The 12,460-nt window shown below is 51.2% G+C and overlaps 1 protein-coding gene and 1 long non-coding RNA gene across 2 annotated transcripts in view; one reads left to right on the top strand and one right to left on the bottom strand.

The window, feature by feature from the left end:
• Positions 1 to 12,460, top strand: part of LOC132220347 (uncharacterized) — a 90,395-nt gene that overhangs the window by 17,249 nt on the left and 60,686 nt on the right. The window lies entirely within an intron of this gene.
• Positions 1 to 12,460, bottom strand: part of CASQ2 (calsequestrin 2) — a 46,094-nt gene that overhangs the window by 32,875 nt on the left and 759 nt on the right. Inside the window, exon 2 of the mRNA XM_059673333.1 lies at positions 575 to 659. Coding sequence (XP_059529316.1) covers positions 575 to 659 — 85 coding nt within the window. The remainder of the gene's footprint in view (positions 1 to 574; positions 660 to 12,460) is intronic.

Here is a 12,460-nt window from a genome sequence, read left to right as displayed (position 1 = left end):
CTTGGGATTAGCACTGTAAGGATCTTAAAGTTCGCTTGCACTTAGGCAGGACATATTGACCCAGAGATTACAGCCTGAGCTCGGTAGTCACGCATACCTCATCTAAGTCCTCCCTCTCATCCTTGGTGATAATGCCCAGCTGGGGTTTAGCCTTTAATTTAGAAACCACTGGGACATCAGAGTCACTACCACTGATTTTGTGTGTTGGCTGTTTTAGCCGAGAGGTAAGGAAATAATAGATGATGGAAGGAGAGACCACCATGGTAGTGAGATAGAGAAGCAGGCCTTTTAACTCTAGGATCTAAAAATAAAGGCTTAAATATTTAGTGTCAATTTCTCCAGGAAGAAGCCTTCTTCATTAGATGATCAATGTAAAACCATTCAAGTTAAGCTGGTATTTACTTTTCTGAAACTCTTCTGCAACCAAGACTAGGGTATGCAAGATCATAGCAATGAACATACATACATATAAAGCCCAGTTATCATGCAAGAATAAATGAAACTATACTTTTTTTTTTTTTTTTTGCAAGACGCTTTGTTTCTTCCTGATGTACCTAACAAAAATCACACTTACCCAGTTTCTTGGCAAGCTTGGCTTCTTTCTTGGCATCGACCATCACAAAGCCTATATCTTTATGTTCCAGGACTTGGGCCACAAGCTGAAGGGAAAGACAAGGAGAATACGTGAGCCCAAGGCAGAAAGACAGAGACTATGTCACAGGAAAATATTTTGAGATGTTCAGGGGGCTTTCCTTCATACTCCCCATTATTACTGTGACCAACGGGGGCAAAAGGACTCTACGCTTGTCCCCTCAGGAAGATGGGTACCCACCCACAAGTGGTATGGCATAAAGTTTCCCACACTTAGCCCTGTGGGCCCCCTACCTTAGGCATAGAGGAGAAATACGAATGTGATCGAGAATATAAGAAGTTAACTCTGAAAATTCAGCACAGAATTTAACTCTGATGTCTCCTAGGCACACACCACCACGCTTTGTTGGTTTTAGGTGGATGCAGATGTGTGCTCTCCCAGGCATGTCAGTCACGGTCTCCTAGTCCCCACGTTGATTAGATGTGACTTTGGAAGACAGACAAGTGGACGGGGAAGGTGCTGTCTCAGACAAACTCAGTTCTGCTCCCCTGGCTTCCTGTTTAACTGAGCAGGGCCCCTCACCGTCCTAGGTGTGGAAGCACAGACAGAAGCGGCTCTCACCGATGGGCCAAGACCACACTAGCCGAGACCTGCTCACCTCCTCCTTGGCACACTGACGCACAGTCCCCGCAGTGCCCCGTCACTCTCGCCTCCCGCTGTGATGAGGCCCGAAGCCTGCCCACTTGAGCTCTGTCATCACTTCCGTCAGCCCTAGCGAGCCCCTCTCATGAGCCTAAGCCAAGGGTGACCCAAGGCTGACTGGCTGCAACCCAAGAGAGAGCAGTGAGACTGAGGGTGTGGGGGGGCGGGGGCGGGGGCTGGAGAATGGCTGTGGTGAAAGGCCTTCTGACCTGACTCCTGACCCGATCCCTTCCCCCCAAGACCAGGAACCCCGGCTGACTGGGGGAGCAAGCCGGACATTGTCTGCATCTCCCACTTGGCTGGATGGCACCTCCGCCTTTGCTCTGGCCCTGATCTCCAGCTCAGATGTTCCTTTCTGCCCTCGGCTACAGCCCAGTCCCAGTGCTCGCTCACGTTGCTGCCAGTCTTGGCCACCCTTGGCTGCAAAGCTCAGCTCCAGGGTCATATTTCACCCCAGCCTCCTTTCTGTGAATTCCAGTAGCTCATCGCAGAGACAAGGCGCCGATGCTTATTTCACAGTCATGAGAGTTGTGTACGTCTCTTCTGTACTGTGCATCTTCCTCCCTAAGAGAAGGACCCATTTTGTGCCTCTTTTGTGTCTCATGTAGTTCCTTAGAGACATCAAACTGTGTATGAAATGATGGGCTAGCCCAAATACTTCACAAATTCAAGGACATTTGAGCCAATTGCAGGGATGGAGTTACAAATAGGAGGAGAAAGGAGAGAGTCACTGTTTACTAAATTCCAGAAAACTGGAATCCTGCTGACTTAGTCTTTCCTCTGCTGGTTTTTTTTGTTTGATTGATTGGTAACTTCTCAGACGGTTTCACCTATTGTCCACCCTAGAGACCTATTGCCCACCCTACAGAACAGGGTTGTCTCTTACTGGTTGGTACATGTAGCCCCTGGACGTTGGCACACATCCATTCTTTCCGGAAGCATTAGGATTTACTTTGGCCATTGCTGATTCTTTTTTGTTTTGTTTTTTGTTTTTTAAATCCTCAGCTGATATGTTTTCATTGACTTTTAGAGAGAGGAAGAGGGAGGTAGAGGGAGAGAAACATTAATGTGAGAGAGAAACATTGATCATTTGCTTCCTGTACACACTCTGACCAGGGATTGAACCCTCAACTTAGGTATGTGCCCTGACTGAGAATTGAACCTGTAACCCAGTGGTCCTCAACCTGTGGGTCGCGACCGTCGGAAAACACATATAGCATATCAGATATTTACATTATGATTCATAACAGTAGCAAAATTACAGTTATGAAGTAGCAACGAAAATAATCTTATGGTTGGGGGTCACCACAACATGAGGAACTGTATGAAAGGGTCGCAGCATTAGGAAGGTTGAGAACCACTGCAACCTTTTGGTGTACATGATGACACTCCAACCAACTGGGCAGCCATTGCTGATTCTAAGTACAAAATAATTTTATGGAAAAAGTTCTATTAAATAATATGTAAAGTCAATAATAAAGTAGACATTCGTAGTGTTCTCTCTCTCTCTCTCTCTCTCTCTATATATATATATATATATATATACATATTTCTCTCTCTCTCTAGCCTTTATTTTCTGGTCCTTTAGCACCTACCTAATTTTTTATTAGCTTCCTCCCTAATGAAATCACAAGATCCTTGATGCTAAAATATGTCTCACTCACTTTTGTTTAGCACAGACCATGGTCATAGTAGGTCCTCAGCAGCAGTTACTGTTCTCTTTTCATTTCACTACATCAGGCTTTGGTATTTTTGAATCGGTCCTAGGTCCAGAACCCCATCCAGCTGTCATGGTATTAAGAAGAAAATCCAACACTGATTAAGCACTTACTGCATGCCAAGAACCGGGCCAGCACGTTACATGCTTTATCTCATAGAATCTCCACAACAGCCTCACGATAGATATTGTTATTGTCCATTTTTTATGGCCATCCCAGCCCTTGCGACCAAGTCAGAAATCCAGGTCTCTGATTCCAAGCCCTGTGTTCTTAAGCACTGGGATTTACTCTTCTTGGTCACTTATTCCCTTGAAGATGAAGTCTAGTTCGATGCCAATCATCACAGAGGCATCAGGCTGACTTCCTTAAGCAGAGGGCTTCTTTGGGGACACTGAAGGGAGTAGTGTGTTCCAGGCACATGAGAAAGTGTGAGGGACTCTGAATATTAGGACTGGTCGTTCTGACTTGGGAGCTGTTTGAATAGAAGAGCAGTGTGGCTAATCTGGGTTTGAGGAGGGTGATCTGAGGTCATAGACCCGACAGATGGAAAGGAGAGTGGAAAGGAAAGGCGATCAGTTGGGAGGCTGATGCCATAGTTAAGTGGGAGGTGACTGGTCTCAGATGGAGGCAGTGGCAGTGGATGGAGAAGGTGTAACTTGTGGGGTGAGGTTACAAATGGAGAGTCAGGCGGACCTGGTAACTGCCATGCATGGTTTTGGAGAGAGAAGGGAGGGAAACCAAAGGAGAGGAGGAGACAAGATGATTCCAGGGTCTCCGGCCAGGGAACAGAGTGGAGGACAAAGCAGTGACGTCAGGAGGGCATGCCAGAGCCAGGGCAAGGAGCTCCGCCTGGATTCAGATGCAGTGAGTTCATGGCGATGGAAGTCCAGCCAGGAGCTGGAGGTGCCAACCTGGAGCTCAGGGGAGAGGCTCCGAGTGGAGCTCCAGAGGTGAGAGGTGGGTGGCATCTTCAGGGACTGGCCACCTCATAGGAGGCAAGAGCAGGAGGAGGCAGAGTGGAGTCTAAGAGAAGCAGGAGGAGGGCAAGGAACACTGTGTCATGACTCCAAAGTCACGGGAAGAGAGAGCATTGAGAAGGAGTGGGTGGTCGGATCGAATGCTGCAGGGAGTCCTGGGGGCAGGGGGACCCCGTGAAGTCTCTCCTTTCAGGACGGGTAAGCCACCAATGACCTTTTAGAGAGGAGCGGGGACAGAAGCCAGAGGGAGTTGAGTGGGTGGCAAGGACATGCTAGAACAGGTGTGGATCATTTGTTCAAGAAGTTTGCCCATGAAAGGAGGGGGAAGGTAATACAGAAGCACCAGGGGACACACTCTCTGGGCTGTGTGACTGGGCGATGGGCCTCAGAGGACAGCACCTGCAATATGCCAGGCGCCAGGCTCAAGAGTCTGGAAAAAAAAATCTGAGGATGGAGGAGCCTGGGGGAAATGCCACAGATCTTTGCTCAAAGTGAATGTCCCTAAAGCCACTCATTAAAAATACCCTGGCTCCCATCCTGCTTGGTCCCTGGAAGCTAAGAGCCCAGTGGCTGTTCTCACCCACTGTCCCTGATACCATCTGGCGACAAGTCAAGCGATTCAACAACTGTGTGCCCTGCCCTGAAACCGGAGAGCTGATGCTTACCTCCCGGTAATCTCCTGTCACTTTCCACCGCCCTCAAATGAGGCCTGATCTATGTATAGCTGGGGGCTGGCACGTGATGTGCCCGCAGGAGGCAGGGGAGGGGATGGCACAGCTACATCCTGAGTCTCAGGTGAATGCTGGGGCCTCTGGGGCTGGATTGGTGGCCCCTGAAAAAGCCTTGGGGGCGAGGGAGACTACCCATTGTTCTATTTGGGGCTCTCACCTTGGCCGATGCCAAACACCATAACAACAACAAGGATATTGGGTGTTTACTACCTGCTGGATCCTGCTCCCACACCTAATATAAACTACCTTATGGAACCTTCCCCAAACCCGCATGAAGTAGAAGTTTGCAGATGAGGAAATGGAGGCACAGAGAGGCTAACCAACTTGCCCAGGCCCACACAGCATTAAAGTGACATAGCTGGAATCCCAACCCCGACATCCTGGTTGCAAAGCCCACGCTCTCACCCATTATATCAGCTCCCAGCACCTGGGCCTCACGGGGACCTGGGCCCATGACTGCTACTCATCAGACTCATCAGCTGTGAGACTGAGCAGCTCACAACTCCCTGATTTCCATTTTCTAATTTAAAAAATGAGAGGGAATTCTTGCAGGAGAAGCATGGGTGCATGTGCTTAGTGTGTTCCCTAGAAATTCACCTCAAGTCACCCCATGACCCCAAGCTTCAGTTCTGGAACCTGGAGGGAAGCCCGCCCCAGAGTTTCTGGCTCGCAGGCCCAGGTGGGACCCACGAAGCTGCATTTCTGACAAGGTCCCAGGTGGCCCCGATGCCGGCCCCGGCCCACACACTGAGAGGCCAGCTCTCCAGCCGTCTCCAGCACACAGGCACGGTCTCACACTGACTGACTGAGCGGGCTATTTCTGGAGGCCAGGTTTTTTTCTTTTTATCCCAGTGGATTTTTTCCTCCAAACGCTTTCCTACATATTTCCCATGTTTTAAACGTGAATTAATGTGTTTTCAAGCTCTTTCCTACACATTTCGTCCCAGTGGATTTTAAAAAAAATGGATTTGACTGACGTCGGGCTAGGCCATGCCCTTTCCCAGTTTTGCTCAGCAGAGTTCTGTGCCCGAGAGTCTGTGAAAATGCAGTCCGCCGCCCAAACCCCAGCCTCCCTCAGAGTCCCACAAGGTAGGCACTGCCGCCAGGGACAGATCACCCCTTTCATGACTAAACCTTCCCTGGGTTGATACTCCTCATAAAACAATAACTGAGAAATAAAATTTAAACCTGGTGCAGACAGGGCTCTGCTGCTGGAGAGACTTCCTCAATGTGAAACAGTGGCTGGCCCTGGCCGGTTGCTCAGTGGTGAGAGCATTGGCCCATAGACTGAAGGGTCTTGGGTTCGGTTCCTGGTCAAGGGCATGTACCTCGGTTACAGGTTCAATCCCCAGCCCCACTCGGGGGGAGAGCAGGAGGCAACCAATGTTTCTCTCTCTCTCTCCCCTTCCACTCTATCTAAAAATCAGTGGGGAAAATAGCCTCACTCCTCAGGTGAGGAAGAAAACAAAAGCAGTGGCTGGAAGCCGAGGGCTCTGATCGCCTCCCCGTAGTGCACACGGAGGCGCATTGCTGCTTGGCGACTTCAGGAGACGTCCGCTAGTGTTTATTCTGACAACATCTGCTGATGACGGCAAACGCTGTGGAGAACCAAGCAGAGGGCCGGGTGGTCACGGACACAACGACTCACCAGAGCCCTTTGCTGAGCACCAGCGCGTGCTGGCCATCTTTCTCATCCCCTCCTCTCTCCTCAGACCTGTGACGGGGGGAGTGGCTTCTGTTCCACACAGGAAGCGCTCAGCCCTGACAAGTGTCACGGCCTGTGGTCAGATGTACAGTTCGAGGCCTTGACCGTGCAAGGACTCAGACCCAGGTGCCCTCGCATCAAAGCCGGTGGTTTTGGCCCTGCAGGGAGGTGCGGCTGCTGTAGTCCCTTTTCCTTTGAGTCCTGGGGATGCTGCATTTCCTTCATAAATAACTCGGGGACACTCTGGCTCCAGAGCCCACGCTCTCATCCATTACCTCCAGCTCCCTCCACCCGGGCCTTGCGGGGACCTGGGCCCCCCGTCCTGGCTCTGCTTCTCATCGGCTGTGGGGCTCTGAGCAGTCACATTCGCTGGGTGTCCTGAGTCAGGGTGGCTGTGTGTCCCTCTAAGATGGAGGCAGGTGAGTGTGTGTGTGGGGTACCTGTTGGCCCACCTCCCTGCCCACACAGGCGGATGGTGAGGAGAGGCCTGCCTGGCGTGGGCACCAGGCAGCAGGGTGGGCGCTGCTGGGACAGGCGCCGGGCACTGAGGAGCGCTCTGGCCTGGCCAGCCGGGCTGCAAGACGGCATGCTAGCCCCTCTCCTGGTGGCTGTCCCAACAGAAACCACTCCTCGGGGGTAAAACCACATCCAGTTTACAGACAGGGGGCCTCCGAGGCTCCGTCCTAGGGGTCGGTACTGGCGGGCCGGGGCCGGCTTTCTTGGTGGAACCAGTCATTTAGGTGCGAAGGCCGAGCTGTGTATTATACAGACTCCCTCCACACCGACCCGCAGCGCTCACTGGAAGGGCAGGGCTGCTGCTTGAGACAGGCCTGGTGACTCACACAGATTCTGTTCTTTTCATCTTACTGCTTGACATTGGACTGGTCCTTACAATAGTTCCGTAGTGGTGACTTCCGTGGTATCTCGTCTCAGTTGGAAGATTTATAACGTGGTGATGGTGGCCAGAGGGGAGGGGCTTTGGGGACTCGGTGGGAAAGGTGAGGGATAGAGAAGTGCTGGTCGGTGGTCACAGAATGGTCCCAGGACGCGAAGCACAGCACAGGGAAGCTCGTCAATAACATTGTAATAACTAGGATGGTGCCAGGTGGGCACTGGGAAGATCGGGGGAACACTTTGTCAAGTATGGGATTGTCTAACCATCATGTCACACACCTGAAACTAACACAGTAATATTGAATGTAAACTATAATTGAAAAACAAACTTAAAAATGTATAACTTTAAGAGGAGGTCTCCCTCGGGGATACAGTGACCAGGCTTCCTAAATTTGGGCTTGAGTATTGAGGGTTTTTTGGGTCTAAAACAGGGGTGGGGAATGTCCACTCCACAGGCTGTATAAGGCCTGTGAAATCATTTGGTCTGGCCCTGCCAAGGCATTAGGGGTGAGCTAATTAAATGTTTGACCAAATATAGCAGGCTAATTTTTAAGTTGATAATTTTGTATGGCCCACAAATGATGTTATAAATATCCAGCAGGCCCTGGGCAAGAAAAGGTTCCCCATCCCTGGTCTAAAACCTCCTGAATCGACAGTGTGTTGGCCACGTTGTAAGATCCGTCTCCCTATTAATCCTGTTTGCGGAAGGAAGAATTTACCTATGACCAATACAGTCCATGCTCTGGCAGTAGCACCTCTTGTCTCTTTGCCATCTCACCCAGGCACGGGCTTTATCACAGACCCCCACAGCAAACTCTCGTCCCGTGGTCGAGGCACTTGGGCTCTAAGGGCAGTGTGAGACTGAGCATGCACACACGTCCTCCGAGAGAGCGCCGGCTCCCTGTGAGGACTCGCCCCAAAGCCCAGCCTGACCTCACGGATCTTTCCGGGCGCGGCAGGTGCGCGTGTGGAGCGGCGTCTTTGGGCACGAACAGCTGGAAGACATGCCGAGCCCGCGGGCGCCGCTATTCTCTGCCCAGTGTTCCCACGTCGCCCCAGCTGCAGATTTACTTGACTCCGGCCACTTCATGGCCTCCCTCTCTTGGGGGTAGAAATAAAACCTCTGGGACACTTGCCAGAGCTAAAGGGGTTTGAGGGCTGGGCCAGCCTTGCCGTGCCTGAGGTTCCTGCGCAGGCTGTGCCTATATTGGACTGAGAGTCCCATGGCTAAAAGTGCAGTTTTAACCACATGTCAGTGGGATTAAGCAAGGAAGACCAGCAGGTCCTTGAATCTGACAGACTTAATCTAATTTTTTTTTTACTATGTTCAGTTCTTTTTAAAACATTAATCTAATTTAAAAAGAAATAAAGGAGCCCAGCTGGCATGGCTCAGTGGTTGAGCATCGACCTATGAACCAGGAGGTCACGGTTCGATTCCTAGGCAGGGCACATGCCCAGGTTGTGGGCGTGCAGGAGGCAGCCAATCAATGATTCTCTCTCTCCAATATGCAGTGGGACAGCAAAGCACCATGGGACAAACAGAGAGAGGCAGAGGGGAGAAAGGGGGTGCTCGGGGACCTCCCACCCTAGCTGAGTCCTGTCGAAATCAGCAGGAGCTGTGGGTCACCCTGGCATGCAGGCACCTGGATGGTGTGGCTATTTCTGTGCCATGACCCCGGCTTGCCTGCCAATGCAAGGGACCTAGTTCACCCCAAACAAATGAACCAGTTTGTACTGTTCACAGTGTGGAAAGCATTGCTCTTTCGTCATCCGTTCATCGGCTCTTTAGTTCATTTATTAATGCAAAGATTACTAAGAGTGCTCAGATCAGTGGATATTTGATGAATTAATATTTCTAGTCAGGGGTTCACAATACTTAGTTTCATATTCTAAAACACTCACTAACCTGCCTGAGAAGATCCTCCATAGTTTCTCCTAATCCAACAAATGTATAGAGTAGTCCCCCCTTATCCAAGGGGGATACGTTCCGAGATGCCCAATGGATGCCTAAAACCGAGGATAGTACCAAACCCTATACATACTATGTTTTTTCCTATACATGCTATCTATGATAAAGTTTAACTTATTAAGTAGGCACAGTAAGTTATTAATAACAATAACTAATACTAAAATAGAACAATTGTAACAACATACTATGATAAGGTATGTGAATGGCCTCACAGACACTGCCAGAGGTCCCCCCCAGCATCACAGCTCCTCTCAGAACGAAGTGCTAGAGAGGTGGGGTGTGCCACCCCGGCTTCCCAGTCAGATTTACTTTGTGCACGTTTGGGAGCAATGGCGGTGGGGGGCAGGGGGAGGGGTGGTCAGGGGACAAAATAGGCTGGCAAGTGTGGCTCAGTGGTTGACCATTGACCTATGAACCAGGAGGTCACCATTCAATTCCCGTCAGGGCACATGCCCAGGTTTAGCGCTTAATCCCCAGTAGGGGGCAGGCAGGAGGCTGCTGATGAATGATTCTCTCTCATCATTGATGTTTCTACCTCTCTCTCCCTCTTACCTCCTCTCTGAAATCAATAAAACATATATTTTTTTAAAAAGAGGACCAAATAGTTGTTTTGACCATGAAGAATAGTTAGAAGCTCACATCTACCCTCCCTTCCCACCCACGGATTTTCTGGAGGCGTTTTTTGGTCCTGGGTTCTGAGAAACAGCCTACACCCGACAGGTATCTCAACAAAAGCCGCCCCCGCCCTGCCCTCTGGAGGGATGCCCAGCCTCCTCTGCGGTTTGGGCATTTGCCTCAGGAGTACCTCCAGGTTGTGAGCTGCTCAGCCCTGCTGGGGAGCAGCTGGCATCATCAGACCCGGGCTCCAGGCTGAGCCTCACACCTGACTCATGACCCCAGCAGCAGTGCCGTGTAGGGACAAGACTGCCTTCACCTGCACTAGTTGAGTGATCTTGGGCAACTTGGCCTCTCCGTGCCTCGGTTTCCCCATATGTGAAATGGGGATAGTAACGGCACCTACGTCATAGAAATGTTGTAAGGACCAAAGCAGCCCACGTGTACAAAGTGCTTACAGCAGCCCTTGTACACAGTAAGCATTCAACAAATGTTCATTTTCATCTAATGATCTCGTAAGCACGTATAATTATTATCCTGTAAATGTGATGATCTCCTGACTCCACTGTCTGTATTCTCCTCCCTCTACTGACATCCACTCCAGCTTGGGGTGCCTCTGGGGCTCCGACTTCCTGCGCGAACCTCCCCCTTGTCCGTCCCTGCCGGGTGCTCTTGGATCAGAGGTGTCTGCGGGGATATGAGCCCGGAGGCAAGACCCTTCTCGGGATTTTGTATTGGTCTTTGAGGGAGATGTACTCCTGGGGAAGTGTGTGTGTGTGTGTGTGTGTGTGTGTGTGTGTGTGTGTGTGTGTGTGTTTTAGTTTGACATGCAGTCAGAAATGGGGGTCACTGCACTGGCATTTTTTAATTTTTTGAATTCTAAGCTAACGGGACAGTGAGGAGCATATACATAAATTCATTATGCCTTCACTTAAACTTTTCATAAAAATACCTCTCAGTAATTGAGTAGGGCAGTTTGAGATGGAGACGCTGATGGGAGTGAGGATTTTACGGGCCAAGCAGCCCTGGTTTTACCCACCTGCAGTGTTCCCATGTGCACACTACCAAGACGTAAGAGCTGTCCCTGCTTCTCTTCACTTGCCGCCCACAGAGGGCACCCAACGTCCGCCTCCAGCCCGCAGAGGGAGCTGAGGACAATCTAACGGCCGTGGTGGTGTTTTAAAAACACTTCTCTGTCTGTCTACTACAGCTCTCCTGCTGACCACACGCCATGCATGAAGCCTCCGAAATAGGTGCTTGTGTGGCCACCAGGAGACCTTAGGATGCTGAAGTGCTTCTGAAATCAGCAAAGATATTTGGATGTGCTTGGGGGTGGCGTTCCTGGCTTTTATTAGTCAATTAATTTTTTTATTTTTTTTTTTAGCATTCAAGTCCACAAGGGTTTATATGGTAATTCTGTTCATCAAAGTATTTGATGAAGGCGAGCTTTCTGATGGTTAATAAATGGCTATTTTTCTCAAATAGTCCTTTTCACAGTTTTGTGCCTGGGCTGGGCAGGGCTGGGCAGGGCTGGGCATGGGGACTGACAAGGGACCTGGTGACTCCTGGGATTCTTGGCACTCAGGGTGCTCCTGGGTGTGAGTGACCTTAGACTGCCCAGGGGAGTTCTAGGGCGCGCTCCCCGCATTCAAGAATGGCCCCAGCGCCAGGTTTACTAACGGGCCACGTAATGCAGATAAACTAAGAACTGACTTCATTGTCGGCCCTGAACTCACACCAAGAACTTTCTGAGGAAAAGAGATCCCGTTACTGAGTCTTCTCACACACACACACACACACACACACACACACACACACACACACACTGTGTGATGTTGACCAAATCCAACCACAGGGAAGGAGCATCACCTGGTGACTTTCCCCACTGACCCACCAAGAGACGCAAGGTCAAGGCCTCCCCTGTCTCCGGGATCTTGGGGAGGGTGCAAAGAGTGGGCCGTCAGCACCCCGAGTGGGCCATAAGCAGCCCTAGTGGGCCATCAGCACCCCGAGTGGGCCATCAGCAGCCCTAGTGGGCCATCAGCACCCTAAGTGGGCCATCAGCAGCCCTAGTGGGCCATCAGCACACCCAGTGGGCCATCAGCACCCTAAGTGGGCCATCAGCACCCTGAGTAGGCCATCAGCAGCCCTAGTGGGCCATCAGCACACCCAGTGGGCCATCAGCACCCTGAGTGGGCCATCAGCACCCCGAGTGGGCCATCAGCAGCCCTAGTGGGCCATCAGCACACCCAGTGGACCATCAGCATACCCAGTGGGCCATCAGCACCCTGAGTGGGCCATCAGCACCCTGAGTGGGCCATCAGCACCCCGAGTGGGCCATCAGCACACCCAGTGAACCATCAGCACCCCGAGTGGGCCATCAGCAGCCCTAGTGGGCCATCAGCACACCCAGTGGACCATCAGCACCCCGAGTGGGCCATCAGCAGCCCGAGTGGGCCATCAGCACCCCGAGTGGGCCATCAGCACACACAGTGGACCATCAGCACACCCAGTGGACCATCAGCACCCTGAGTGGGCCATCAGCACTCCAAGTGAA

Source organism: Myotis daubentonii, chromosome 18, assembly GCF_963259705.1.
Source record: "Myotis daubentonii chromosome 18, mMyoDau2.1, whole genome shotgun sequence".
Taxonomy (NCBI): Eukaryota; Metazoa; Chordata; class Mammalia; order Chiroptera; family Vespertilionidae; genus Myotis; species Myotis daubentonii.
The sequence above is the reverse complement of the archived record's forward strand: the minus strand, read 5'-3'. Positions and strand labels throughout refer to the sequence as shown.